General features: G+C 42.7%; 1 protein-coding gene and 1 non-coding gene across 3 annotated transcripts; both read right to left on the reverse strand.

Annotated features, from left to right (window-relative positions):
* Window positions 1-25494, reverse strand: G3bp2 (G3BP stress granule assembly factor 2). Of its 2 annotated transcripts, XM_051170522.1 has the most exons (12): window positions 25293-25494; window positions 15067-15185; window positions 14329-14410; window positions 13434-13607; window positions 11869-11959; window positions 10949-11051; window positions 9612-9792; window positions 8592-8690; window positions 3499-3601; window positions 1898-2026; window positions 1040-1158; window positions 1-707 (listed from the first exon to the last, which is right to left on the reverse strand). In XM_051170522.1, exons 2-12 carry the CDS (start codon window positions 15159-15161, stop codon window positions 435-437), a joined length of 1449 nt encoding a protein of 482 aa, XP_051026479.1. In that variant the 5' UTR covers window positions 15162-15185; window positions 25293-25494; the 3' UTR covers window positions 1-434. The 2 variants fall into 2 exon arrangements, with proteins under 2 accessions (XP_051026479.1, XP_051026480.1); XM_051170523.1 differs by lacking the exon at window positions 8592-8690 and having other exon boundaries at window positions 25293-25493.
* LOC127211122 (small Cajal body-specific RNA 23) lies at window positions 1699-1823 on the reverse strand. Its single transcript, XR_007833397.1, has one exon. It is a non-coding gene; the product is annotated as a small Cajal body-specific RNA 23 (non-coding RNA).
* Window positions 25495-27184: the final 1690 nt, after the last annotated feature.

Genomic DNA, 27184 nt, shown 5'->3' on the forward strand with positions numbered 1-27184 from the left:
TTTTGGGGGGAGCCAAGAAAAAAAGGCAAGATTCTCCAATTGCACAAATTGCACTATTTGTGTTTCCAACATTAATAGCAGACAGTTAACACTTAAAACAAAATGTGCAGCAAAGGATTTTTTAAAACTCCAATGACCTGAATTCAGTGGGCATGTTCTTTTAAAGTTCATTTTGTTGTACAGTTTAAGATATGGTCATTTCTCAGTCCTTAATTCTCCGAGTCTAGATTTATAAATTAACAATATGAATCCTGTTGTGAAAGTGGGGAAATAATGTCCACCTCAATTTAACTGATAACCAAAAGATGCTTTTCACATCAAAGAAATGATCAAAAAGGCTGTGTCACATTCCAAAGCCAAAAAAACTTAACAAGAATGCAAACACGATGAGTTAGGTAGGTACCACTGCCAAAAACTGTGCCAGCAGTGGAACTTCAACGACGCTGTCCTGTGAAGCGGCCTTCCATTTGCCCGGCTCCCCTTCCAGAACCCAGTTTCTGCGCCATGCCACCTCGTGGAGGCGGTCCTCTTCCATCGCGGTCACGCATCATTCCGCCACCTACGACTCCCCGGGGACCACCAGGACCTCGCTCGTTGCGCCTTACATCCCTGCGGTCGTCTCCACCTCCTCTGGTTTCTCGCTCTCGGGCAGCTCTAGTTTTTTTCTCTTCCACATTTAGACGTACTTCTCCTCGAAACATAATTGGCTTTAAAATAAAAAAGTGACATGAGTGGGTTACACAAGAATAGACAAATATTACTCTACATACAGGAGAAAATCTAAGAATAAGATCATCTTAATGAAGTCTCAATATATAAACTTCAGCCTTTTTCAGTTGAGCAAATGAAAGAATCCATACACCAGACTGTAATACTACCTTTACTCATTTTTTGCAAAAATACCATTTCATAAGTAATTTTAAAATTATTTTTAGCTTTACCATTAAAACTATTTTCTATGGTTTAAATACAACAACAACAACAAAAACCCAAAAATTTACCCCAAAAAATCTTGACTAATGCCCATTAAATCACTTACTTTTGCAATTAAGATTCTCTGAACTGGCTCAGAGTCATCAAAAACTACAAAACCAAAATTTGGAAGTTTTCCCCCAACACCCTTGGTATTGATGCGAAGTTCCACCACGTTTCCAAAGCCTGTGAAAATACACATTACACCCAGGGTTAGACATTTTAACAAAACATTCAGGTGACTTTAAATTGTTCAGAAAAGTAACTGTCATGTTTCTGATCTGCATGAAAATAAACGTGGCAGAGCTGCTATGACGGATGACCGCTAGAGAACATGGCTGGGGACCGCCACCTCACCCCCCTAACTACGGCAGCAGACACTTCTCTTCACATCCATCCAATTTTCATGAGGGAAGAAAGCTGCCTATCAAGTTTTGGAGAGACAAAAACAAAACAAACAAGAGACAAGAAACCACTTCCCACATTAGGCAGTCCTCTGGATCTATTCTCCTTTCTCGTCTGAACCAGACCAAGCAACACCAGCAGTCACTGGGGTTACGGTGTCGCCATCCCTTCTTCCCTTCTGACCAGTTAAAGAATGAAACCGGGTATAGAGCTAAGCAATTTTAAAACTGGGCTTTATTATGGAAAAGTCTGTTTCTTCCTTTAACGAGCACTTTCTTTAAAGGGAACCTTCATGTTCCAAGTTGTGTCAGATGGCAGAGTTGTTGTACTGAAAACCGTGGAGTCCTGTTGTCCACTTGGACAGGACACCCCCAACCAGTCCACATTCTCTTGCTCATAGAGGGCAGGTCAGGACCACAATGAGGGGACTGAGCCCTTGTGAGCAGCTGTGCTTGTCTGATGTAGGATAACCATTAAACTTGGATTTAAAAGTCAATATAAAGCAAATGAAATTACTCACTCATAAAGAACTCTTTCAGTTCATTTTCATCAATATCATGAGGCAAGTTACCAACAAAAAGCTGATGACTGTCCGGATAACGAATTATTCTCCGGTTGTCAGAATCATTCTGTTCCATATCGCCTCTGCCTGAAAGACAGAAAAAAGGAGACACTAAAACCTACAATAACATGTACAGTACAGTACAAAGCAATGAACTAAAAGGAAAGGCACCATTAGTGCCGGGAGTGCCCTGCATATCTTGAATCCCAGTCAGGATCTTGTCTCAAATAAAAACAAACAAAACAACTAATAATAATATTCCTGAAAAAAAAAAAAAAAGTTCCTGCTTTGGCTTAATAAACCAGATGTGCTCCTTGAAGGTGGGGTGTACTATTAGTGGGTGAAAAGAGAGCCAAGTGCAGACAGATATGGACTATACTGCTAGACTACGGATCTGATTATAAATGGCTAATACTAAAAGAACAGTTATTTCTATAGAACCCATGAACAAAGCAGGCTTTAGGTCACTAAGGAATATGCCTACTAAATATCTTCTTAGTCTTTTTTTTTTCCTTAGTCTTTTGAAATAGAAAACACTTCATCTTTGAATGGTACAGGCAAACCAATAATTTTAACTGTACCATTTCCCTTTTTAAAAAAGCTTCTTACCTAAGGTACTATCACGTATAAATAATCTTATCTCACTTACTTTTATTTATAAAATTACATTTCTAAATTTGAGGTACCATAGTATATTCTACCTTCATCCAAAGGATAACTTTTTAAAGGATTTATCTGTTTTATTTATATGGTTGTGGGTATTTTGCGTGCATGTATGTCTCTGCACCACACGCATACCTAGTGCCAGCAGGTCAGAAGAGGGCATTACAACCCCTAGGACTGGAGCTACAGACAACTCTTACCTGCCATGTGGGTGGCTGGTAACCTGAACTGGGTCATCTGGAAGAGCAACCAGTGGTTTTAACTGCCAAACCATCTCTCTGACCCTGAAAAGTATTCTGACAGATTCAAATAACGGCACTTGCTAATACATCTTAGCTAACAATGCAGAGTTAGGAAGAATTGGTACAACTTAGGAGGAGTCAGTGAAGAGTTTTTCCTGTGGAGACAACAGTGTACCATGAACCGGGTACTAATGGCTCAATTTAGGATTTGTAAAGCTGAGGCAGGCGTGGTAGTGCACGCCTGTAATCCTAGCACCAGGGAGGCAGAGGCAGGTGGATCGCTTTGAGTTTGGGGCCAGCCTGGTCTACAAAATGAGTCCAGGAAAGCCAAGGCTACACAGCAAGAAACCCTGTCTCAAAAAAAAAAAAAAAAAAAAAAAAAAAAAAGCCTCCCCCAAAAGCAACAAAACAAAGAATTCTTAAACCAGCAACAGCCAGCAAATGATAAAACCTGCCCTTTGTGCCCTCAAAACCCATCTCCACAAATGTCAGCAACAAACCCACTCCTCAAAGTTGTTTGTTAGCCCAGGCTACCTTAGCAGCATTTCTCTACCTAAGCAAGTTGACCTGTGTGTGACACCTAATACACTTTTTGAAGTTTAGTCTTTTCCAACTGTCCAATAAATCCCAAAGGCCATAAAGAGTTGAGTTTACCTGGCCTTGGTCCTCGAGGGGGGAAACCAGGTCGCTCTCGAGGTCGCTGTTCACGTACACGTGGCGGCTGAGACTGAACTTCTGGTTTAGCATCAACCCTCGGCTAAAATGTAACAGAAAAATTATTAATACTTTTATACTATAAAGAAATAACTTCTACCTGAGAAATACCAACCAAAACAAATATTAGCAAGTCACTAGCAAGGATAATGATATTAAGTTTATGATTTTTTAAAACATGATTTCCTTTATGTGTGAGAAATACTTTTTAAAAGATATTCTGTACCAAGCTAGGACTGTAGGGTAGATCTTAATTTTCTCACTCAAGACTGAAATTCACACTAAGCTGCTTTTGCACAATAACACTCTTTAAAAGTAAAATTATACTCACAATGAAACAGCATAAGTCATTGCTACAAGAATCACAAAATGCAAGATGAGCAACTCCATATACATAGACAGTTAAAAAGCTTTGTCTTATAAAGACAAGAATAAAGACATGTAATTCCTCAATAAATGCCTAGTTTGCTGCCTTCACACATCAACAGTGCTCAGTCACATCTCCTAACCCATCCCATAATCTTGAAACCAATTATTTTAAGTAGTTCAAACAATAACCCTTTAGCATGGCGGCAAGTAAGCCAGAAGGCTGAGGCAGGAAGATCTCAAGTTTGAAGCCACCTTAAAACAGTAAGACCACATCTCAAAAATAAAGTGACAGGGTTTCCATATAACATCTCAAATAGTCAAAGAAGCCCTTGAGAAAGGACTAAGCAACCATTTTCCCTAACTGTGTGGGAGCGATAAGACTGACATCAACTGCTGACCTAAATACAAGCAAGTGCTCTGTAAGCAATAAATACCATGCACGCTTCATTCACTTCCCCTGACACAATAGCATTTTCAGTATTCTCAACCTCTATGGGCTTTCTACTGCTCAAGGAGTTATGGCCCAAGAAAAAGACAAAACTAAATGAATCAAAGGATTTATGGCCCAAGAAAAAGACAAAACTAAATAAATCATCAAAGGATGCTGAAAAATTCAACAGACTACGGACACTCCAAACTAAGAGCTAGTACTTTAATCAGTGAGGACCTTGGTCGAAGCAATACTCTAACTTTCATTAGTCATATAATTGGGATGTTATAATTTGCAGGGATAAATCTAAGAAACTATGCAGGTACTGTAACCATAAGATACATATCCCCAACAACATTTCTCCCTATGTAGACAATTTTCACATGTCCTGGAATCTGTCTAGTTACAGAATTAATTTTGCTGGGTGTGGTGGCACACACCTTTGAACCCCACACTCAGGAGGCAGAGGCAATTTGTGAGTTCAAGACCAGCCTGGTCTACATAGTGAGAGGATTTAGTTTTTGTTATAAAGCTAGTGATCTTGCTTTGTGTATAGGAGGAGGCAATCTTTTTAAGAAGATTCATTTCTTTTAAAGATTTATTTATTTGTATGTGCATTGGTATTTTGCCTGCATGTATATCTGTGCTGGAACTAGTAACACTTGTGAGCTGCCATGTGGGTGCTGGGACTTAGAGCCAGTCCTCTGGAGGAGTAGGCAGCCTTCTTGTCTGCTGAGCCGTCTCTTCAGTCCCAGCCCAAGGAGATCTTGTGATACTTTCCCCCACTGCCCGACTGCAGTCGTACACCACTGAAAGAACCAAGCACAGTGCTTGAACAAATGTTCAGCAATTATTGGTTCAGAGTATTATATGCCTGACAATGCGATATCTGCTGTCTATACCTAACAACCTAAAATGTGATGCCTACAAGAGGAGATATTTAGAGCTATATGCTTGCATCTACTAAGAGTCTCAAAGCAGAACTTAGTGAGTTTGTGTGAAAATAGATGCACTCTACTCAAGCTTTAGTGTCTGTTAATTAATAAAAATGACAACGTGCAAGGAACAGTGGTACAAGCTTTAACCCCACATCCAGGAACAAGAGGCAGACAGAATCCTGTGAATTAAAGGCCATCATGGTCTACATAGCCAGAGTTCCAAGCCAACCAGAGCTTAACAGTGAGGCCCTGCCCCAAAGCGATGCAGAAGAGATAGGCAGTTACATGTACTTGCTTTTTCAGAAGACCCAAATTCAGCTCCTATCACTTTCATGATTGCTAAAAGCCCTCTGTAATTCCAGCTCCAGGGTCTCTGAGGCCCTATTTCAGCCCTACAGGAGCTGCACGTACATCATGGTGCACAGATATGTGTGTAGGCAAAACCACGCATACTCATAAAATAAATCTTTAAAAAAATAGCAAATAAACCTTGCATTTAGAATTTTCAGGAAAAAAAAATAGACCACTCAATCTAACAATTATCAAAGAACTTGAGGCTCTGACCTTAATACATTTCAAAGCTTATTACCAAAATAAATTCTCAAAACAATTGAAAATTAAAGTAAATTTAAAGGATTTCCCATTTTTGGACATCCTGTACACTGTTTTAGTAACTGACTTTGGAAATAGAATGGCAGCGCGTGCAAAGCTGTAAAAGCTAGGAACTACGAGAAACAAGTGTCAGCCAAGTCACTGTGTTCTTATAGTTCTTCTCACCTGCTGATTAGAGCTCATTATCCCTACAGATGATGTGGCTAAGATCCTATTTTTAGGGCTTTCAATAACTTCATGTAACTAAAGAGTATGACCTTAAAGCAAACTCTACAAAATGAGTGTCAAAGTAAGTATAAAATAAAAATGGTCACATAAGCCAAAGACAGCACACCACACACGACCTTCAACTCAATATGTACTTTTTTATCAAGAACTTCACTTACCTACTTCTATTCCAATGCCAACCAATACCCTAAAAGCAGACTTAACTTCCCCGTACCCAATAATCTGTTTGATATAACTAAGTTGACAGTTACTAAACCAAGTAAAAATAGCAAATTTATTATACACATAGCACAAAGACATGAGGGTATTCTTAAAGCTTACGTTTTATTGTTTGTGTGTGTGTGTGTGTGTGTGTGAGTGAGAGAGAGAGAGAGAGAGAGAGCCCCTGAGTGTACATGCCTACAGAGGCCAGAGGCGTCAGGCCCCCTGGAAGTGGAGTTACAGGCAGTTTTAAGCCCCCTGACGATGGGTGTGGGGCATCTTAACCCAGGTCCTCTAAAAGAGCAGTATGTGTTCTTAACTGCTGAGCAGTCTCCCCAGGCCCTCAAGTGATTCAAATGTAAGATACCTAAGGGTCTAGAATCCAGTAAGTTAAGACATACCTTACTTAAACACAGCACTCTGCTTTGGTGTGAATAGAGACGTAACACCCTGCACAGGACACTAAAGGGAAATGCACAATGCACAGCTGCTTGTGTAGCATGATGCGTACCTACATAAGTTCAAAAGCCAGGCCACATTTCAGCTGTCCAGACACAGGGGAGTTATGCTAGACTTTAATTTTCCTGTCTCTAATATTAGAATGTTAATGCCTCTCTCATGCAGGGTGGTTTTAAGGATTCAATACGAAAAAATATAACTCTATATACTTTGAATCCCAGTACTATGGTGGCAGAGGCAGGTGGATCTCTGTGAGTTCAAGGCCAGCCAGGACTATACAGTATACAGTGAGAACCCCTCCCAAGAAATGTGAAAATATCATACTGAACATAATGGCCAGGCAAATGAAAGGACTACTGAACTTACTAAAATACACATTGTGCTGTACTCTGACTTATTAGCTAGTGAAGAGCACGGTTGCTCTCGCAGACAACCCAGCACCCAGGGCAGCTCCCAAGCTCTGGTCCCAAGGGAACAGATACACTCTTGTGGCCTCTGAGTGTACTGTAGGCACAAGGTGCACATGTCCATGTAGGGAAAATGCCCACAGACACACAAATTAAATCAATTAGAAGTTTAAAATAAAGTGTCACCAAATCTCTGAACTAACAACTCAAAAGGATCCAAATATGAATTTCAAAGTCCCAAGTCATCCATCCCTTCTCCAGATTGGTTAGAAAAGCACAAATCATTAGGATGAAGCTTTGGCTTATGATCAAACGTAACCAATTTAAACATTTAACCGGAAAAATAAATAGCAATACAAAGGCATTATGGTATTGTGTGTTGTATAGATGATTACAATGTATAGAAACATCGAGGACAAGGTAATTACTAGTTATTCTTCAAACCTCAATGCTAGAGCATATAAAAAATGTATACAAGAACCTTTGTGTTTGTTTTGTTTTGTTTTTGAGGCAGGATTTCTCTGTGTAGCCTTGGCTGTCCTGGACTCGCTTTGTAGACCAGTCTGCCCTCGAACTCACAGTGATCTGCCTGCCTCTGCCTCCCGAGTGCTGGGATTAAGGGTGTGTGCCACCACTGCCCAGCTTTTTGGTTTTGTTTTGTTTTACAAGAACCTTTCTCAGTGTATTTTCTAAGAAAATGGAGCCCAACTCAAAATATGGGGGTGGGGTGGGGGGAGGAGATACTTGTATGCCAAACTTAATTCAAATTTTAATCTAAACTATCTAACAAACATCATAAAGTGTCCTATTTTCACAGTTTTGGAAAGCTCTGAAATGGGCTAAGATGACAAACAGACAAAAAGCAGAGTACTGAAATGATCTGTTAAGGTGAACACTACAGTCATAAGTTGGTACAGGCTTCAATTAAATTGTGTGAACCACTTACAGATTGAGTTTAGGCAATGTAAATATATATATAATATATATTATAACATATACATTATATATATACACACACATATCAGGTTTTCTATTTCTTTAGAACAATAATTTCTATTTAATGTCATTCTATTTTGTGCCTTTCCAAATGTCTTACCTAAATAAAATATTCATGCTAAATTTTCAAGGAGTAGGTTTTAAAAAGAAGCCTTTAAAATGACAACATTATAATAGTAAAACCAACTTAATCTGTATTGTAAACACCCAAACCCCAAATACCACCTCTGTAGATTAATAAGAGATATGGCATTTAAAGTGGGTGCACTGACATTTAATACACTTTTGTATGTTTAATCCATAGTTCTGGTTGACTCACTTAAAAATGTATAAAAAATAAGCAATTGGCAAATGTAACAAGGATACAATCCAATGTGTTCACAGATGGGTTACCTGTGAGACTGGTGCTTTAACATGGGGTGGAATTCCAGAGGAAGAAACAGTACCACTAGGAGGCAGGTTTTTACTGGTCACTGAAGCCCAGGAGAAAGCCTGCAGGAAATGCAACAAACCTAGACTACTAATCATGGAAAACCACCAACATTCCTATAGGGAAACTTCCAAATATATAATCCGTTTTCATTTCTAATCTGTTCCTTTACATTGAAGGGCTCCTAAAAGAAAGGCACACACACACATGCCAGTCTGTGCGCCAGCTTTCAAACTCTCATTATGCAAGATACGACTGTTGTCTCAACTGCTAAATAAAACCACACCAAGTTCCTACATAAACAAGTGGCAAACAAAACCACTATCGACTAGACATGCTATAAAATCTGAACCAGATAGAACTAACTTCTTCCCCCTTTGCGGGGAAGACGAGATGTGTGAGTGATGGTGTTAGGGGAAAGGGGAAGACTAGAAAAGAGCAGAGTGCTGGCTGGAACTTAACAGACACTTACAGATTGAACAAGGACTCTTGTCTACTCGTCTCGCTACCCAGATATACTTTAACCATCTACTTCACAGAGATAGAGAAGGTTTACATGATATACTGTGGCTGTCACGCATCTCTACAAGAGAATTAGTGGGTAAGGAAACTGATCCCATTTCTATCACAAAACAGGTATCTCTCACAGGTCAACTTCAGTCGGGACATTGATTGCATGACTCCTGGTGCATCAGAAGAGATGAGCAACCAAAAGCCTCATACATGGACTTGAATAAATTTCATGTAAGTCATTCATGACACTGCATACAGACAAAATAATCTTATGTTATAAATTTCACTCATTATTTTTGGGGTAAAGAGAAACCACAAAATCCCCCCAGAACAACAAAAACTCCAGCGCCTTTCATGTACATAAAAGTATAGCTTATTATTTCAAACAATGGAACCAAACCATGCTTCTTTAGTGGCACCCAGTATGAAAACTGTGAGGTCCCGGGTGTGGAAAGTTTCTTTGACCTCACCTTTGGTGGCTCCTGGGGCAGAGAGGCGGGCTCGGCGGGGGGAGGAGTGGCGGGTTTCTCCTCTAGCTCTTCTGGGTGCTTCTCCTCCACTTGCGCCTTCAGCTCTTCAGTCTTCGTTTCCGATTCTGGTTCGGGCTCAGGCTCATGGGAGGATTCTTCTAAAGGCTCCTCTATGCCATTGCTACAATGAAACACGGGTCACAAGGCGTTCTAATGCAACAAAGCTGCTCTCCAAACTAACAGCTGTCACTAGCTGTGGGCAGTGACCTGCCTTGCTCTGTGTTGAAGGGCAGGTGGTGTACGAAGGGATGGGCCAAGCCTGACTGCTGTGCACATTACCCGGAAAATTGCTCTACCAGAGGCTACCTCTAGTCTAAACCCATCTTGTTCTTTGTGGTTTTTGTTCTTTGAGACAGGATTTTACCACGTATCCTTGGAATATGGCTATGCACACCATTCAGGCCTCAGACTCAGTGAGATCCACCTACCTCTGCCTCCTTTAAGTGCTGGGATTAAAGGCCTGCACCATCACCTATGGCCCCATCAATTTTTAAGAATGGTTTTATTATTTTGCACTTAGGGCATTGCTTACATGTCATGTCTGTGCACCATGCACATACACTGCCCCAGAGGCCAGAAGAGGGCATCAGACTCCCATGTGTGGGTTAAAGCCTGCAGTGTGGGCACGGGGGTCAGCCAGTGCTCATGACTACTGTGTCATCACTAGAGCCACAGCACCGTCGTTTTAAGTCTAAGCTGCCAACTATGTTTATTCTAGTGTTCATTAGAAATCCTGTGTTTGTATTCTAATTAGTGTGTCTGGACAATGCATGAGGTGGGGCCTTTATGAAACCAGTGATCCCCGGCCACTTTACATCAGGAATACAGCTTAGGACTCTAGCCTTGCATGGTGAGCACCGTCACTGGCTGAGCCACATCTCTCCCTACAGGCCACGTTCACATAAAAGTTTTACAGAAATAAGCCCTCTGCTGCTCTGTCCTAAACAGTCTGCATTATCAGTAGTCAATCACAGCTTTATACATACCCTGTGAAAATTTTGAACTAAGTAATTTTCAGTATCTTGGTATATGGCATAAGTAACCAAATAGTGGCGTGAATACACAGTTTTTAACAAAAATGTATTCCCAGGGCTGAGGTAGTAGCTTGGTAGCAAAGTGCAGTTTTAACATGCACCAAGGCCTGGGGTTCAATACCTAGCACTAAAGAAAAAAAAAAATTAACTTCCAACAATAATGATTCTAGAATCAACTACCTTACAGTTCGTCACACTATATGTCACTGCAAATGCAACCTTGCAGCTGCTAGCTAGTCTTACGTCACAGGATGGGCGTCATAGTAAGCACTGTTAGCACTCTCTTGCACAGGCTCAGGAGACGGCTGCCTTTCTTCTTGCTCCTCTTCTACTTCATCTTCTGACTCTGACAATACATAACACACCACATCTTTTTAAAGAGCTTGTATAATTTCTAGTACACATGTTATAGTGTGTCCAAGTGTACGCTAGTTTACAGGGTCAGCAGACTTACAAAGGCAGTCAGTCCTTCACCAAAATAGTCCCTGTTCCCCACAGAGTGAAGAGAACAAGCAGCACCAAATTTGACTGCTGTGCTCGACTTTAACAAGACATTTTAGATAAGGAAGGAAAAGCTAAGAGCCATTATTTTGTGCAGTAACAATCCGGAGGAAAGCAAACTGGTATTTCCTTCCTTCTCCCCTCCCACCCCCGCCGAGACAGGGTGTCTCTGTGTAGAAGTTGTCCTGGATTCACTTTGTAGACCAGGCTGGCCTCAAACTCATGGTGATCCACCTGCCTCTGCCTCCCAAGTGCTGAGATTTAAATGCGTGCGCCGCTACACCCAGCCAAGCTGATATTAATAAAGAACTACAGGACAGGCACAATCTGAACTGGCAACAGACAAGAAATGAAAAGGACTTAAGTCCTATGCTGTTCAGTTTATTCTGGTAAGTGTTTGTCCCCAGACCAATTCATAGAGTATATATCAAACTATAGTTTAGTATAGTAGAGTACAGAGCCTAGATCGACATGTCACCTACAGACTTCCTGGGTCTGACTTTTACATAATTTCATGTAAATGCAAATTTGTTTCCCCAAACAAAAACTAAAGGGGGAAAGAGTTTGAGTCAATTAAATAAAGTAAGTGATAAATTCCCAGTTTCATGCTATTGAGAGCTACAGAGACCACTGAGACCCTTTTCCCTTCAAGTTAAGCTTACCTTCATCAAGTTCTGGTTCAGAGTCACCAAATACCTCATCTTCGTAACGAAACATATCATTGTGCACATAAAATTTATTTGGAACAGATCCCTATAGAAAAATACACAAGTATCCTATGAATACTCACAATACTCTCAAATACTGTAAACATTTGTGGTATTGTAGTAAAAGAAAAAATTAAAAGTTATACATAATCTCACAGGTAATCTCAATTTTAGTACCACAGAAATAATCTAGGCTAAATGTAATTATCCAAAGCTGAGCATATTATGATGGTAACAGAGAAAACTAAAGCCTCTCACCAAATAAATACTGAAAAATGAGTATAGTGGCCAACACCTGTAATCCCACCTCTTGGGAGACTGAGAAAAAGGAAGGCCACAGGCTGCAGGCCAGCTCAGGGACTGTACTGAAACAAACAAAACACCAGTAATACACACATGTGAAAATATCAAAATAAAGCCCAGCATCGTGTTTGAGTAGCTGCTAATGCTTAGTAATAAGAAACTATGAGACTAGAAAGATGGCTCAGAGGTTAAGAGCACTAGCTGCTCTTCCAAAGGTCCTGAGTTCAATTCCAGGAACCATATGGTGGCTCACAACCACCTATGAGGTGCTCTCTTCTAGCATGCAGGCAGACACGCAGGCAAAACACTGTATACATAATAAATAAACCTTAAAGAAATCAAAATAAAATATGCTATAAAAGAAAATCAAAGAATTATTACAACTAAAAAACTTTTTCAAAAGGAAATTGAACTGTTTTTCTTTCTTTTCAATACCTTAAAAGACAATTTAGTATTTCTAAAATAGTGGGTTTTTTCCCTTTGTCTTAGGGTCCTGGAGCTCAGATTCAGGGCCTTGAACACAAAGCCAAGTGTTCTGCCCCTGACCTATACTACCTCAATCCTCTTTTCTTCATTTTCCACTTATGCACTTACTTCAGGATCTAACTTTAAAGCACACATGTAGATACAACGTCCAAAAGAAGCTGTATCAACACACCTAATAAAATGTCTAAAAAACAGAGCAAGCAGGCTGAAGAGATGGCTCAGTGGATAGGAACACAGACTGCTTTTGAAGACCCAGGTCCAATTGCCAGCACGGCAGCTCACAACTGTCTCTAACTGCAGTTCCAGAGGATCTGATACCCCTCCCACCTCCATGGGCATCAGGCACACATCCATACATGCACTAAAACATTCAGACACATAAAATAAGAAACAAAATTAAAAGGGCTGGAAAGATGGTTGTTCAGGAATCAAGGGTGTTCACTGACTGCTTTTCTAGAGGACTAGGGTTTGATTCTGAGCATGCTTGCGGCAACCGTCTCTAAAATCACTTCCAGGGCATCCAATGCCTTCTTCTGACCTCCAAGGGCACCAGGCACGCTTGTGGTACACAGAGATAGAGGTAAAACATTCATAAAACCTTGTCTCAAAAACCAAAACAAACAAACAAAAAAACCCAGGAACAAACACAAACCTTTAGGAAGAAGCTCTTGAGCACTTCAAGAAACTATTAACAAATAAATCACTAAAGTACAGACTATGTGAACACTCACCTCTGGAGCCAGAACAAAGGTTTGCATGAACTTCCTCTCTGGCTGTCCGCTGTTTGACAGCAAGCCCATAACCTGTACAACTACACCATCACTCAAAGTGGCATGAGCATCCACATGACGTATTTTGGTGTGACATTCACTGAAGTTCAGAGATAACACTTTGTGGTGTATATCCTTCACAGAGGAAAGGGGGTGAAGAAAATAAAAATTATTGTGCTTTTACATTATTATATGTACGTTGCTTATTTCCTCTCGACCCAAAAAGATTAACTACTTGCCCTTTTTTAATTTGAATTCAGTCCAGAAACTTACACAATGCCACCAGACTGCCTGTAAACGACCATCACCTCTATACAAGATTGGAATGCATCATGACACTATGTTGGTAGTGTGTGCATTAGGCAGCTTTCCCCAGTCATTCTCATAAACTGTTACCAACTGCCTTCTGACAGTATACCTAATTTTACTTTACCATGTTTCCTGCTGCTATTTTTCTATATCCAATTTCTTCCTGTTTGGTAAGCCCTAAATCTTCTAACATCCTCTATTCCCATCAAGTCATAAAGATCAACTATTTTGTACACTTCTGTAATATGCAAAATGTACTTTCTCAACTATTTTGTGTGGGAAAAAAAATCCATGTTCTCCTTTTAAATACATCCCAATATAAAACATATCTACTAAAAGTCGCTCTTTACAGCAAAAGGTCACACTAAATACATCCATCGAGTCCAAAAACTTATCTTAATTTGAAAATAGAGCACTCTACAAAGCCAGTCTAGGACAGCCAAGGCTGCACAGAGAAACCTTGTCTCGAAAAACCAAAAACAAACAAAAAACAAAACAAAACAACAACAACAAACAAAGAAAAGAAACGAAGTAATTTGCGACTTACATTTTGGCCATAAACTGCTTCCTGGGGCTTTCCACTGGCATCCACTCCACCATGAACATAGGAGGAATTCCTGCCATAAAACCTGCAAAAGCAGTGATTAATTATAGATCTGTGTACAAGGTAGGTGCTCAATTAACCAAGTTCATGTCACTCTTTTCTAATCTCATCTTTGGTAAATGAAAGAATGATTCAAAGTGCATTCTAAGAACACTTAGCACTCTACTAACTTACTGACCATTTTTTTCTTATGATGAAAACTCAGCTGTTCAGATTTGTCTGACAATCAAATGTCCCGTTTATACTCTATTAAGTGACCTCCAAGGGGTTAATAATTCCAAAAGTTTAAACAGCTCACATATTTTAAACTGAAATTAACTCAAAGACCAAGTGAGCATTTATAATCACCCCAGTCTCAGATTTGCTTATTTACAGTAAGCACATGATAAGCAGAAGCTCTTCAGCGTTACAGAGCAGACAATCAACATGGCACAGACACTCTCTTCATCCTAACAATTCCACTCAACAGTGCTACTATGGAAAGGGTAAGCTGAGGCACACAAGGTAAAGGTCGTCACTCTAGCAACATGAAATAATAAGGAATACTCGGGGGGGAGGTAACTGAATGTGCTATGGTACTCAGATCTGACATGTCTTTCCAGTTTGCAAAGATACTAACAACTTTTAAAAGAGACAGAACAGACAATATGTGCTATTCCCAAAATAATGTCTAAATTTTACCTGTGCAAATATTCAGGAGCTTTATTCAGCAAAGTATAATATTGCCTCACAAACTCCCGCCCCACAAGCAGCGGACTGGGCTTCTCCATAACCATTTCTTTGCTGCACAATGTCAAATGCTGGAGAAGAAAACACAAGAAAAGCAGCTATTGAGTCATTTTGGTAAAATACCATGATATAAATCTTGTTAGATATATAAATGAAAAAAAGTAAGAAAATTAACAGCACTTATTAAAAACTTATTAAGAGTAAGAAAATAAATCTTGGGGCTGGAGAGATGCCTCAGAGGTTAAGAGCACTGACTGCTCTTCCAGAAGTCCAGAGTTCAATTCCCAGTAACCACATGGTGGCTCACAACCATCTATAACATGATCTGATGCCCTCTTCTGGCAGTCAGGTGTACATGCAGACAGCACTGTATACAGCATAATAAATAAATAAATCTTTGAAAAAAAAAAAAAAAAAAAAGATATGGCTCAGCAGTTAGAGCTGTGCCTGTTTTAACAGGACTGGGCTCAGTCTCCAGCACCCACACTAAAGCACACAACCATAACTCTAATTCCAGGACATCTACTTGCCTCTTCTGGCTTCTTTGGGCATCACACAGTGCAGACACACATGCAGACAAAACACCCATATTCATTAAATAAATAAAAAAGAAAGATTAACTTGGTAAAATGTAGCTTATTATTTACTTTATACATTTAGACCCCAGAAGAGTCTTAACTAGACCAACGTGAAGGATAAGGAGCATCAGGCTATGCAGACGGGTCACGGCTGCCTATAACCCCAGTTCCAAGGGATCTGAACCTCTAGCCCCGAAGGTACCCATGCACATACGCACATGCAGATACACAAATACACATTAAAACTATATCTTGAGAGCCGGGCGTGGTGGCGCACGCCTTTAATCCCAGCACTCGGGAGGCAGAGGCGGGCGGATCGCTGTGAGTTCAAGGCCAGCCTGGTCTACAAAGTGAGTCCAGGATGGCCAAGGCTACACAGAGAAACCCTGTCTCGAAAAACCAAAAAAAAAAAAAAAAGCTATATCTTGGCCGGGCATGGTGGTGCACGCCTTTAATCCCAGTACTCGGGAGGTAGAGGCAGGTGGATCTTTGCGAGTTCAAGGCCAGCCTGGTCTACAAGTCCACGTCAGCCAAGGCTACACAGAAACCCTGTCTCGGAAAAAAAAAAAAAATACATCTTGGGGAGATGGCTCAACAGCTAAAAGCACTTGTTGCTCTTGTAGAGGACTAGATTTGGTTCCCAGAACTCTCTTGGTGGCTCACAACCAAGTCCCAGGACAACCTATTTTGACCTCCGTAGGCACCAGGCAAACAAGTGGTACACATACATACATACAAACAAGCAGGCATATACCATACATAAAGGAAGAGGCGGGAGGGCCAGTGAGAGGGCTCAGGAGGTAAAGGTGTTTGCCTCATCTGAGCTTCATTCTCCAGGATCAACATGGTGGCGAAAACTTACTTCCAGTTTGTCTTCTGACCTCCATTTCCATGCACATGCAAAGAGACAAACTCCAAAAAATACCCCTGGGTTCAAACCTAAGTACCAAAAGATGTAGAAAACACACACACACACACACACACACACACACACACACACACACACACACACACACACACGTCCTGAATGGACTTCCATGTGAGTAGCACCAGAGTTGCCAGAGGACTCTGGGAAAGCTGAAAGCACTCTTTAACTGCTAAATCATCCCTCCAACCCCTTTGCTTAAAAGTACCAAGGGGAAAAACAAAACAAAAGCTAATCACACATCTTAGTGTGCATCAGGCAACCAGAATTCCTTTTTTTAACTTTAATTTCTATTTGTTTATTTTAATTAATTTTTTATTTTTGGTTTTTCGAGACATGGGCTCTCTTGGCTGTCCTGGACTAGCTTTGTAGACCAGGCTGGCCTCGAACTCACAGCGATCCACCTGCCTCTGCCTCCTGAGTACTGGGATTAAAGCATGCGCCACTACCGCCCGGCTATTTTAACAAATTTCAATGCAGGCTTTTTTTTTTTTAAAGACTTACTATCTATTATATATACAGTGTTCTGCCAGCAGAGGACACCAAATCTCATCATAGGTGGGTGTGAGCCACCATGTGGTTGCTGGGAATTGAACTCAGGACTTTTGCAAGAGCAGTCAGTGCTCTTAAACCAGTGAGCCATCTCTCCAGCCCCCAATGCAGGCTTCTTTAAGCAAATAATTTCACTGCCAAAGACATCATAATTATCATAATACAATGTGTATTTTTCTTAACTGTCAGTCAGGTAGGTGCTGTGGTGGCGCAGAGCCTAAATGCTGTCTAGTGACTTCAATGCTTTATTGTGTTCTATTCTGGAACTGTCCTTTTAATGCTGTTAATGACCCAAATCTACTTAAATTTTATATGGTGTCACACAGGCTTTCAAAACCAACTAATGAAAGAACAAAAAATTAATGAAGCAGAGGCAGGCAGCACATTCCAGGTGCGGCTAGTTCTCCTCAAGCACAAGCTGGCAACCCTGCGCATGCGCTACATGTGCTACGCAGGGCTGAGGTGGGGTTCAGCAGCCACAAGCCCAGTGAGAGGCTGGCCCCACACTGCCAGACAAAACACAGCACAAAATACAACTGCAACAGAGCAATAGAGCCAAGCAACATGGTTTCAGCTAAGTAACAACAGCATTTCTCTACACGCAGAGGTGGGAAGTACATGTCCCCAGACAAACTCAGGTGCCATTCATTACCCAGGCACTGTCCGCTTTTTTGTGAACCCATCACATATTAGGCTGTCCTGTTACTGAGTGTTGTAACAGTATGCCCTCAGAATATGAAAATTGGAAATTACCAGTTAGAAAAAGAACATCCATCTTAGCAAGAACCACAATTGTGTGGTTGGGCGTGGTGGCGCACGCCTTTAATCCCAGCACTCAGGAGGCAGAGGCAGGCGGATCGCTGTGAGTTCGAGGCCAGCCTGGTCTACAAAGTCAGTCCAGGACAGCCAAGGCTACACAGAGAAACCCTGTCTCAAAAAACCAAAAAAAACCAAAACAAAACAAAACCCACAATTGTGGACAATGCTATCTAAGAAACTTAGCTTTAAAAAAAAAAGGTACAATACAGAAATGAAAATGTGAGCCAAGTTTAGTGGCTCAGGCCTCAAAATGAGGCACATTTGGGATCTGAGGCAGAACCAGGAATTCTGCTGAGTCCAGACTACAGAGTTTTTTTTCTTTATATATGAGTGTTTTGTTGCAGTGTCTGTCTGCACATCATGTGCATGCCTGGTACCCATGAAGTCAGAAGAGGACATGAGCCCCCTAGAACTAGAGTTACCAACAGGTTTGAGCCATCATCAGGTGGACGCTGGGGACTTGAACCTGGAAAGTGTTCTTAACTATTGAGCCATCGCTCTGGAGCCCTGTATCAGGCAGGCAGATCGAGGCCAGCCTAGTCAACAATGAGCGGTCCAGGACAGCAAGACAGCAAGGGCTGTTACACAGAGAAACCCTGCCAGGGGATACACACACACACACACACACACACACACACACACACACACACACACACACACACACATACACACACACACACACACATACATAATCTATATATATTATGTTATAAAAATGTAATGGGACGAACAGAAAATGACTGAAGCATGAAGGCAGCAGACACTCAAAGTCACATCTCCATCACTGCCACCATGGTCCCATGAACCAAAACTGTTCTCACAGCTACACTCTCTAAAGATGGGGAGGAAATGTATAACTACAGCTTTACTATGCCGTCTAAATGTCACAGAGTACATAGTAATTTTAAAATTATCAACTGTTTTTCAACTTTCATCCCATTCTGTTAGCCACCTAGCTAGCAGGTGTGTTAAGACAATACGGTTCTAGGGGCAGGAGAGATGGCTCAGCAGTTAACAGCACTGGCTGCTTTTCTGGCACAGCTGGGTTTGATTCCCAGCTTCAGAGGATCCAAGGCCCTTCTGGGCTCCTGGAGCACTAGGCATACATATATGGTATACAGACATGCAAGCAAAACACTCAATACACATACATTTAAACAAACCTTTAATCCCAGCATTTGGTGAGCTTTAGGCCAGCCTGGTCTACATAGTGAAATGTGTCTTAAAGGGGAAAAAGAGTTTGAATAGAAATCAAAAGTATGAAGTAAGCCTGGGATTCTATCTAACTTGCCTAGTGTGAGGTTCTGGACTCCAACCACATCTTGAGGGAGATAAACACTGACTCAACATCACTCCTTTGCAGCAGAGATTCACTCTAGTCAAGGCTGGCCTTGAACTCCACTGGGATCAGGTAAAGGTATCCTGCCTGGCACTAGGCTAAAAACTACCACTGCAGTATGCCCACATTAGTAACAATACATTCCTGATATAGTAACACTTAATGACTAAAGTCTGGTTATACCAAAACTATCACTAAGTAAAGGTAACTAAGAAAGCTGAGATAGGAAACATTAGAAGGGAGAAAATGTCAGAACAACAAATGGTCAGGAGAAATGGCCTAGTGGTTAAGAACTTCACTGGCCGCTCTTCCAAAGGAGCTGGCTTCTATTGCCAGCATCCACAGGGCAGCTCATAACCATGTATACTCCAGTTCCAGCAGATCTGAAGTCATCTTCTGGCCTCTGCAGGCACCAGAAATGCACATGGTACACAGATACATGTAGGTAAACACGTCCATACACAGCCAGGCGCCACTTCGGGCACTCAAGAAGGCAGAAAGGTAGGCAGATCTTTGTGAACTACTGGCTAGCCTGGTCTATAAAGTGAGTCCAGGACAGCCAAAGATACACAGAAACACTGGGTTGAAAAACCCAAACAATTAATAAATTTTTAAAAATTCTCAAGTAGAGTACAATAGAAAAGATAGGGCTACGAAAAGCAAAATAATTCTCATTAATTTCAGAGTTATCTTAAATGGTCTTTCCCCATGTTCTTACTAAGGACACAGCTCCACTGCTAGTGATAAAATGGCGCTTCAGAAAACCAAACTTTAACTACAAATACCTGACCGTATCTGCCAATAGGATTGTTTCAAAGTTTCAGATTTCAGAACATTCCAGCTTTGAGACCAGAGATGTTCAAGACTATGCAGAGTTCAGAAATCTAACTCCTGCAACCTCAACTTGTGGTCTCAAACACTTTCAAACAAAGGGACCTTTGCTGTTTGTTGTTGGGGCAGAGTGTCATGTAGCCCACTATGCCCTTACTTTTCTGCTCCTCCAGCCACACAGCTGGGCAGCACACCCAGGCCTCACATGTTTTGAGCAAGGACTCCTCCAACTGAGCTCTATCCTCAGCACAACGCCTCCATCTCTACAGCATTAGAACACAATGAGGAATTCACACACTGCAGTTAGTTGGACGTAATTTCATGTCATTCTTTGGTGGTTATTTCAATGCTTGAAGAGAATACGAAAAATAAATACTTGTGGAGAAGAAATCATACTTTCTTACTAAAACAAAACCAAAACAATACCTAGATATGGAGAGGGAAGTGCGGACGGATGAACACCCAACCTTGGAAGTTATACATATATTGGAAAGAATGTCTCCAACAGCAGGCTGTGGCCTCTTCACCAGAAACTGCTATCAAAGGCTGCCTGTGCTTAGCCCTGTCTTATCTCCACATAGGATGCTTGCTTACTCCCACCCCCTCTGCAGGCCTCCCTCACGCTTAGCCCAAGACCCATTCTCACTGACCCAAAGACTAGATCCCATTTTAAAATGCCAGCTCCTTTTAACACTGTAACTACCCAAAGCCCCTGACAGTCTTTGTTTAAAGTGGCATTAATGACCACAATCTATCTCCACATTTTTAGGATAAGGAGCACAGATCCGTGGCCCTTGGATCTAAGACACACTGTGATAGACCTAAGGAGGATATGGATAAAGCAACCGTAAAGATAAAGGGCAGGTTCTCAAGTCCAGAAGCTAAAAGTGGAGATGCTGACCATCACCCTTCTGAGACAAGGTCTCTATGAAGCCCTGGCTGTCCTGAAACTCCATCCATAGACCAGGATCACAGGCTTAACAAGCATGCCTGGCCTCACATTACCCTTTAAAGCTTCAGGAACGCCTAGTTTCCTTTCCCTCCTCAAACCGGGAGGGCATTAACTTCATTTACAGAGAAGTGAAACTGCTGGGCATGGTGGCGCATGCCTGTAATCTCAGCACTCAGGAGGCAGAGGCAGAGGCAGAGGCAGGTGGATCTCTGAGTTCGAGGCCAGTCTGGTCTACAAGGTGAGAAAAAGAAGTGAAACTGATTATTTAGAACAACTCAAAGAGATCGAGGTTCCTCAGCCTTAGTTCCAAGAACAAGAATTTTGTGTCATCAGTATTATATTCTTTTTTTGTTTTGTTTTTCAAGGCAGGGTTTCTCTGTGTAGCCTTGGCTGTCCTGGACTCGCTTTGTAGTCCAGGCTGGCCTTGAACTCACAACGATCCACCTGCCTCTGCCTCCCAAGTCAGTGTGATGTTTTCATTATTCACTTATGAAAATTTGCTTTGGGCCAGGTGTGGTGGTGCACACCTTTAATCCCAGCACTTGGGAGGTAGAGGCAGGTGGATCTGAGCGCAAGGCCTGCCTGATCTAGAGAATGAGTTCTGGGTCAGCTGGAACTCTATAGTAGAGACAACGAGGTGGGGGGGGGGGGGGGGGCGGACTGCAGCATAATATGTAATAATTATTGTGTGGGCAGGAGGCTCTCTGTGAGTTCAAGCCCAGCCTGACCTATATAGTGTAATCCAGACATCCAGGACAGTCTTTAAGAGAGCATTTCTCTTTCTCTTTTGTTTGTTTTGTTTTTCGAGACAGGGTCTCTCTGTGCAACCTTGGCTGTCCTGGACTCATTTTGTAGACCAGCTGACCTCGAACTCAGAGATCCACCTGCCTCTGCCACCAGAGTGCTGGGATTAAAGGCGTGTGCCACCATGCCCGGCTTTTTTACTGGCTTCTTAAGACTGTCTGTGTAAGGTCAGGTGTGGTGGTGCACACCTTTAATCCCAGTACTTGGGAGGCAGAGGCAGGTGAATCACTGAGTTAGAGGCCAGCCTGGGCTGCAAAGCAAGTCCAAGATAGCTAAGGCTACACAGAGAAACCCTGCCTCAAAAAAACAAAACACACACACACACACACACACACACACACACACACACAAAAGAAAGAAAGAAAGAAAAAAGTTAAATTTCTTTGGGAGGGTGACTATATTATTTTTTGTTTGTTTTTGCAGACAGGGTTTTTCTGTGTAGTCCTGGCTTGTCCTGGACTCACCCTGTAGGCCAGGCTGGCCTCGAACTCACAGTGGATCTGCCTCTGCCTGTGCTGGGATTACAGGAGTGTGCCACAGTGCCCAGCCAGCATGCTGTGGTCATTTTTAGCTTCTGTACTTCAGAACTCGTCCCTTATCTTTAAGGTTGAGAATAAGTTGCTTTATCCGTAACCTCCTCTACCACTGTGCTTCTCTGATCCAAGACAGCCACAACAAATAATCATCTCTGGGAACTCAAGTCTATACAGTGAGAGCCTGTCTCAACAACAAAACCAGCAAACCTTAGGAGCTGGAAAGGCGATCCATGTGCAGCTCATTACTCTTCCCTCCACCCACATTTGGCAGCTTGCAACACCTGTAAGCCCAGCACCGGGAGGCAGAGGCAGCAGGTCTCAGGTCTGAGAGTTCAAGGCCAGCCTGGTCTACAGAGTGAGTCTGGGACAGCCAAGGCTACACAGAGAGACCGTCTTGGGGGAGAAAAATCCAGAAGTAAGATGATTAAAATAAACTAAAGCATTAAATATCAAGTATATAAATACATACATGGATACATACATACATAGAAGCCAAAGCAGGGAAAAAAAAAAACATTATTTTGCTTAGAAAAGAAATTGGTTTGCTTTATAGGCAATTAAGCACACATCTACCAGTGAAGAGTAAGCAGGTCAAGGCTTTAAATTCCACCCACTTCTGTCCAGAAGCAAGCCAATTTGTGCTTCAGTGTAAATGCTGAAAGGACGCCAACCGTCACCTTCATACCCACTCAACATAAAATACAGCGGAAAATTTAGACAGTTTAGAAAATAATTTCTAATATGCATAATAGTACTAATTCTGCAACATAAAAAATTGCTGTCAGGAAGCTGTAAATTTCTAGTTGCTGACACTGGAACTTTGCTATTTTAATCTCTAACACAAGTACAGCTACCACGTAACCCCTGTTACAAACAATGCCAATAATTTCTTCAAAACCAGAACTTACCTAACAATGCAACTACTAGGTTAACATTTAGTCTAGATATTAAATTTGTTCTAGGTTCACAGGCAAAGGCTGAACAAAAAACTGTCTTCATTGTCCCTCAGCTAACGGTGGCTGGATCTGGGTACTTGCAATGCACCAGGTATCAGTGGTGACTTAAAATGCAGGGTCTCAGCCCAAGTTAATGTACTAAATTATTAAATGATTTCTTTATCTAATCCTTTGATAGCTTGCTTTCACTAATTATCTCTAATATCTCAACTCTAATTTGGTTGCAGAGTCCAGGTTCTCTGTGTAACCTTGGCTGTCCTGGAACTCAGGAGGGAGAAGTGCCTGCCTTTGCCTCCCAGGCACTGAGATTAAAATCATGAGGCCAGGCCCACTCTGAACACTCCATAACCTAACCCATCACAGGACTAAGCCAACAGTTAACACATTTTGAAGCCCTTCTCACAACTGATTTTTCAGAATTAAATAATTTGTATAAATTCTGATTAGATGGTAACACAAGTACATTCGACCTAAAACGGCCAGCGAATTCAGTCAGAAGTCCAAACTAACCAAACTTTATTTTCCCCTAAAAAGACAGGATCTCACTATTTAACCCTGGAAGTATGTAGACCAGGCTGGCCTCAAACTCAAAGATCTAACTGCTCCTGACTCCCAAGTAGTGGGACACAGGGTCCAAACCTAAAGGCCATAAAGGGACCACTGAATATGACAAAGCCAAGTGTTTACTCAGAAACTTTGGTTCACATGCCTACGGCTACATTAAGCGCCAAATATGGAGTTGGGACAGGAACTATCCTCATCTATTCTAGTGCGTTCTTTTAACTGATGATTTCCGGAATCTTAAAAACCAAAAAACTTAAGTTAATAGCACAACTATCAGACCCGGAGAGAAGGGGGCAATTTTCCTCGATTCAGCTTTGGTGCACGTGTTTTGTTTAAGGGGGCAAAAGGCACCCTCTCAATATTTTTGTGAGTGTATATGCTTTGTATTAAAACCAGTTATGTCTTGTGAGTAAAAACTGTGAGCACGACCCAACAGCCCCAAACCAGCATAGAGACACCTGAAGAAATCTACTCTCAGAGCAGAAGGAAAACCTCGACCAGAGTCCACTAACAAAATCCACACCTTCTAAGGAAACTCACGCTCTTCTCCCCTTACCCTCTCCGAAAGAATAGGGGGGTAGCGGGAAGAAAAAGCCACCCCCTAAGTACTGAATCGTCCTTTTTACTCTTGGGCAACAGAAGATCGCCTGCAGAAAAAGGACGAAGGCGACGCACGTTATAGCCTTAGTATCCGAACATGTTCGGGAAAATCCGGGACGGGGAGGGGAGGCGCCAGCACCCGGCAAGTGGAGCGGCGGCCACCTTCAACCCCGGATTCAGTTTCCGGGCACAGAAATGGTGCCCGGAGGCCGCTACTTTCGCATCTGCGTCTCTTCTGCCTCCGCCGACACGGCCTCCTTCCCCTCCCCCACGGGCGGGGCGACGACCGGGAACTAGGGCCGAAAACGAGCGGGGACCCAGGCGGGTGGGCTTCCCTTCCACCTAAAACCACCTCTGCAGAAGCCCACTGGCCGGCTTCGCGGCTTGGCGCCGGCCGGCGCGCTCCGGGAGCTGCAGGATGCCCCGGGCCGCCTCATCCTAGCAATCCCAGCCCCACCTGTGCCCTCCTCTGCACCACGCGCGCGGTCATCGTCCTCCCTACGCAGCCTCCCGCTCACCTTGCAGGAAAGGCTAGGCTCCGCACGCACGCACTCTCGCTGGCGTAGGCAGCCGGCGAAAGAGAACAATGTTCCTGCCACAGGACCCCGGACACCAAGCGCGCACACACACACACACAGGACGGTTGCCGCGAGCAGCGGAGCGGAGGGAAATGTCCCCAGCCGACCACCACACCGACCGCCCCTCTCGGCCCCCGTACACACCTCCAACCAACAGCGGCGGCGGGCACGTCGCGCGGAGGTCAGGAGTGTCGCGGGATCGGCCGCAGCAGATTCTCCTCCCTCGAATAAACTCGAGGCTTCGGAATCCGCAGAGCCGCGAGCTCGGGGCCCTCACAGCCACCTCTTCCCCAGAGCTTTGAGCTGCAACGAGCTACAAGAACACGGACGTCCCGCCCCCTTTGCCGCCGCCCCCTCTTATTGTTTTACCCCTGCCGAAAGGCCTAGGGAACCCCCGAGCACAGAGCCAGCCAATCAGGCATCACTTTGGAGAGCTGGGCCCAACCTTCTCGCGTCCCTCTGCGGAGCACGCGCAGTACAGCGCCGCGCTCGCTCACACTGGCTGGCGTCCGGAAAGCCAGGGAACCGGAACCGGCCTAAAGCCCCGGCGAGAGCCCGCTGATTTGACGTCACAAGGAAGCTGCCTTTCTCTCGCAGTGATGCTGGAGCCTCCCTGTCCTTTCAGGTGGCGGGAACAAGAAAGCTGGCTTGCCGCTGGGCAGGCTTTTACAAACGGATATTCCTGGAGCCTTTATTCGTGTTAAGGGGGAGGGAAATGACCAATGTCCCTGAACTAGGTGTCTGCAGGTTGCTGCCATAGAGGAGCATAAAAATGCAGCTTTCAATTGTGCACAGTGAGCGCACCTATACTGCTTATTAACCTGTTTTAGAAAATGGAGGTTTTAAGCCTTTCTAGTCAATATCATCCAGCTAGTTTAAAAGCGTGTTGAGCAGAGCCGGTTGCGGTGGCACATAGCTGTAATCCCAGCACTCAGGAGGGCAGAAGCTGGTGGATCTCTTAGTTCGAGACCAGCCCGGTCTAAAAAGTGAGTTCAAGACAGCCAAGGCTATTACACAGAAAAACCCTGTCTCGAAGCACCAAAAAGAAAAAAGGGGTGCTGAGCAATGAAGTGTGGGGAAAATACGACAAAGGCTGCATAGACTTGGGTCTTCCATATGGTCTTGGTGGTTTCATCCTTAATTGCAACTTAATGGAATTAAAATTTCAAAAAATGCCAGCACTACCGAAGCAGAGGCAGGTGGGTCGCTGTGAGTTCTAGGCCAACCTGGTTTACAAAGCGAGTCCAGGACAGCCAAGGCTACACAGAGAAACCCTATCTCAAAAAACCAAAAAATAAATAAATAAAATAAATAAAAAATAAATGTCACATACATATAGGCCGCTGGGACTTAAGTTATGGACACTATACTGCTTCGTGGACCTTGATTCATGGAAAAAGCCTTTGTAGACAAGATGTTACTTTGCCACTAATAGATCTGGCAATGTTTTCAATATCAAGGAGAAGAAACTGGGAATGAAGATATGATAAAATGATAGGAACAGGAAGGCAATTTGAGGAGAACACTTCTGAAGCAAGCACGACGCAGGCATAAATACATCATCAGTTTTCCCTCAGAGTCCTACAATGGCAATTTCTATGTATTTCCTAAAAGTAAAAAGTGTTCATGAGCCAGGCAGTGGTGGTATAGTCCCAGCACTCAGGAAGGGAAGCAGAGGCAGGATCTCTTGAGTTCAAAGCCAACCTTGTCCACAGATCGAGTTCCAGGACAGCCAGGGCTACTACACAGAGAAACCCTGTCTCAGGAAAACAAAAAACAAAAAAGTGTTCACAAAAGGCAAGGCTGGTATTTGAGCCTCCAAAATCTACACTGGCTTTACTTTGTATTGTTTACTAAGTCTTCTATGTGAAATATATGAGCAAACCATCACTTATTAAATGAATCTTCATGGTGTTCCTTAATGCATTGCTTATGCAGATTACCCTTTAAGTCCACTATTTATAGACCAGACACTCCTCTGATATTTTTAGGGTTTTTTTGGTTTGGTTTGGTTCGGTTTGGTTTTTTTGATTTCT

This window comes from Acomys russatus, chromosome 28 (assembly GCF_903995435.1).
Source record: "Acomys russatus chromosome 28, mAcoRus1.1, whole genome shotgun sequence".
NCBI lineage: Eukaryota > Metazoa > Chordata > Mammalia > Rodentia > Muridae > Acomys > Acomys russatus.

Bases quoted from the DNA above. Each gene is read 5' to 3' on its own strand.
- G3bp2 (XM_051170522.1), bottom strand. From the start codon at position 15,161: ATGGTTATGGAGAAGCCCAGTCCGCTGCTTGTGGGGCGGGAGTTTGTG. The intron at 11,960-13,433 runs GTGAGTGTTCAC...ATTTTTCTATAG, and splicing joins CCTTTGTTCTGGCTCCAGAG to GGATCTGTTCCAAATAAATT. The intron at 9,793-10,948 runs GTAAGACTAGCT...GTTTCATTGTAG, and splicing joins TATGACGCCCATCCTGTGAC to CAATGGCATAGAGGAGCCTT.